Source organism: Carlito syrichta, unplaced genomic scaffold (genome assembly GCF_000164805.1).
Source record: "Carlito syrichta isolate Samal-C Ts95f unplaced genomic scaffold, Tarsius_syrichta-2.0.1 Scaffold306952, whole genome shotgun sequence".
NCBI classification, from domain to species: domain Eukaryota; kingdom Metazoa; phylum Chordata; class Mammalia; order Primates; family Tarsiidae; genus Carlito; species Carlito syrichta.
This window is the reverse complement of record NW_007251048.1, coordinates 132,805-136,255: the sequence shown is the minus strand read 5'-3', so window position 1 is coordinate 136,255 and position 3,451 is coordinate 132,805. Positions and strand designations below refer to the sequence as shown.

The 3,451-nt window shown below is 58.1% G+C and overlaps 1 protein-coding gene across 1 annotated transcript in view; it reads left to right on the top strand.

Annotated features, from left to right (window-relative positions):
* Window positions 1–432: 432 nt before the first annotated feature.
* CUX2 (cut like homeobox 2) overlaps window positions 433–3,451 on the top strand; it is a 119,622-nt gene continuing 116,603 nt past the window's right edge. The window contains exon 1 of the mRNA XM_021715288.1: window positions 433–600. Within this exon, the coding sequence (XP_021570963.1) occupies window positions 433–600 (168 nt within the window). The remainder of the gene's footprint in view (window positions 601–3,451) is intronic.

The following is a 3,451-nucleotide window of genomic DNA, read 5'->3' as shown; positions in this document are numbered from 1 at the left end:
TCTGGGCTCGGTGGCTCAGCCTGTCATCCCGGCGCTTTGGGAGGCGGAGGCGAGTGGATTGCCTGAGGCTGTGGGTTCGAGACCCGCCCGGGCAACTCGGCGAGACCTCGTCTTTACAATAAAATAAAAAATAGCCGGGCGTGGTAGCACACGTCTGTAGTTCCCGCTACTAAGAAGACTGAGGCGAAAGGATCACTGGAGCCCAGAAGGTCGACGCTGGGGTGGCCGTGAGCATGCGTGCCACTGCACCCCAGCCTGGGCGAAGGAGTGAGACTCCAACAACAACAAAAAAACACTGGCAGTGGTTCTCCTAAGTGCACGTGCCTTTCCATGCTCCCGCCAGCCGGCTGTGGGTACGGTGTCATCTGCGATGAGGCCCCTGTGTGCATTTCGGTCTCTGGTTTCCATCAGGGTCTGGGCTGGGAGGCCTGCATGGCGGCGGGGGCGTGGGACAGCCACTCGCCCTTGGGTGTTCTGGTAGCACCGCCGGCAGCCTGTCTGCGGCCCCAAAGGTGCCACGTATTGGACCGTCCAGTCTGGACCTATGGGACCTGCGTTTATGAAGCCCTTGATCTGTGGCTTGTGCACCCGGGGAACCGGGTTTGTGCTACGTGTCGTTAGAAGGAATATAGATGCACGGAGTCCAAATGCCCGAGGAGCCGGCGGCCACCAGCTTGGACGGTGCCATCCTGGAAGTTCGAGGTCACGGCCCTGTGTGGTCTTGGGACTCCAGTCGCTCTGAGGATTGGCCGCGGGGCGTGGGCTTGCAGGCTTGGTGCTGCGTGTGCCCGGGAAGGTCGTGTCGAGACAGCGCTCAGCGCACCAGGGCAGGAAAGCATTGAGATGGTGGAGGGATCGGGGCCGGGCTACGCCATGGCCACAAGAAGAGTGTGGACGGGCTTTGCAGCTAGGAGGACCCAGGTTCAAGTCCCAGCCTGGCCACTTCCCACTTCCAGGCCCTTGGACGGCTCCTCGGCCTCTGCTGAGCCTGTTTCCCCAGCTGAGAAACAGAAGCGGTGGCATCGCTCGAGGGACCGTGGTAAAGCGCAGAGGAGAGGGACTCGAGCCCCACTCGCTCCCTGGCCAAAAGCAGCCACTTGTGTGACTGATATGTGTACTGTTACTGCTCTTCTGCCGGGACAGAATGAATGCCACGCCAGCCCCGAATCCCACATCCTTGTCGGTGAAAGCGGAGCCGTGCGACTGAGAGCACCGCGTAAGCAGAGGCCTCGGCTGCTTCAGCCGCTGCCGGGTCCCCGGAGCCTGAAGCAGTGCCTGGTACCAGGGGAGGAGGCAGAGGAAGGTGGCGCTCCGTGCATGTTTGTTGAATGAATAAATAATGCCTGCCATTGGCCGGTCGGCACGCAGGGCGTAAGCAGCGTGGGGTTCCTGGACAGGAAGACCCACTCCCTCAGAAGTGAGGTTTGCTGGCGTTCGGTGGCTCAGCCTGTCATCCCAGCACTTTGGGAGGCCGGGGCAAGTGGATTTCCTGAGCCTGCGGGTTCGAGACCCACCTGGGCAACTTGGCAAGATCTCGTCTCTACAGTAAATAAAAAAAACTCGCTGGGCATGGTAGGGCGCGCCTGTAGTTCCGGCTACTCGGAAGGCTGAGGCGGAAGGATCGCCGGAGCCCTGCGGGTCGAGGCTGCGGTGGCCGGGAGCGGCCACTGCACTCCAGTCTGGGCGACAGAGTGAGACTCCAACTCAAAAAAAAGAAAAGAAAACCATGTTCGAGGCCTGCAGCGGCCTGTTTGTGTAAGAGCAGCACAGCGTCTGGGTCCTTGAGCAGCGGAGAGGGGGGTGTGGATTGGGTGAAGGCAGCCCAGGCAGCCAGGCCGGACCGCCTCCCGCCGCCAGCCCCCACGGGACCCTCTGTGGGGTTCCATGCTGTGTAGGACTCACCCCCGAGTCATCCTGGCCCTAAGGTGTCAGGACGCGTGAATGGCCCTGCAGCGGTGCCCGCCAGGCCTGTGGGGCCCTGCTGGCCCCATCTTGGTGTCCTGGCCTGTCTTCCCTTCCCTCCTATTCTCCGTCTTTCCTTCCCACCTCCAGACCCTAAAGCGAGTTATTTCCCCTCTCACAGGATTGTCTTTGTATTGTTTGTGTGAGACATTTTGCGGTTATCGAATCTTTTCATGTCCATTTGTCTCACTCATTGTGCAAAAACTCAGGTGAACATTCATTTAAAAATGGTCTATTAGCTGGGTGCAATGGCTCACGCCTGTAATCCCAGTACTTTGGGGGGTGGAGGCGAGAGGATTGTCTGAGCCCAGGGGTTCGAGACCGGCCTGGGCAACTTGGTCAGACTTCATTTCTACAATAAATCAAAAAATTAGCCAGGCGTAGAGTCATGCGCCTGTATTTCCGACTACTTGGAGGCAGAGGCGGAAGGATTGCCGGAGCCCAGCAGGTCGAGGCTGTGATGGCTGTGAGCGTCTGGGTGACAGAGTGAGACTCCAACTCAAAACAATAAAAAGGTCTATTAAGCCAAGCATAGTGGCTCACACTTGTAATCTCAGCACTTTGGGAGGCCAAGGCTGGGAGGATTGCCCAAGCCCAGGGAGTTAAGACCAGCCTGGGCAAAATAGCAAGACCTCATCTCTACAAAAATTAGCCGAGTGTGGTAGCACACGCCTGTAGTCCCAGCTACTTGGGAGGCTGAGGCAGGAGGATCGCCTGAGCCCAGAAGGTCGAGGCTGTGTGAGACCACCACCTCACATAAAGAAGCAAATACTCAACTCTCTACAGACCGTGCTTGTCTCTGCGTGAACGTGTGTCTGTCCGTGCCCATGTCCTGTATGTCTTTGTGACCTCATGTCTGTGACTCTCCATATCTGTGTGTTGTGTGTGTGTTTCTATATTTCTGTCTTAGGTGTGTGGGCCTCTGTGTGTGTGTCTGTGTCTGTAGGTCCGTCCATGCCTGTGGCCCCTCGTGTTGGCCATCCTTGTCTCTTCCTATGAGCTTTCCGTTGCGGTGGGACCCTCTGAGGTCTCCCCACCTTCCCTGCCCCTCCCTCGTGTTCACGGGTGACCGTGCCTCCTGCGTGTCTGCGGTGGGCATGAGGCCGCGAAAGCTTCTGTACAGAAGTGAGTCTCCTCGGGACTGGGAGAGCGTTTGGAGAGAAAGGTCTCACTTGTGGCCCCCTGTGTTGTTTCGGGAAATGGCCGTCTCTGGTTTGGGGAGGAGAGGGGACATTCCCTGTTGCAAGGAGGGTCCCAGCCTCGGCTTTGACCTTTCTCAGTCCCACACGCACCTGCCTGTGTAGACACCCCTGGCCGTGGCTTTGTTTATGGGGAGGGCAGTCAGGGTGTCGGTGCGTTTTGGGTCATTAAAGTCAGCCGGTGGGAATTTCGCATGAATGTTGATGACAAACATTTTAATAAAATGAAGATAAACCGGGCTCGGTAGCTCAGCCTGTAATCCCGTGCCTTGGGAGGCTGAGGTGAGTGG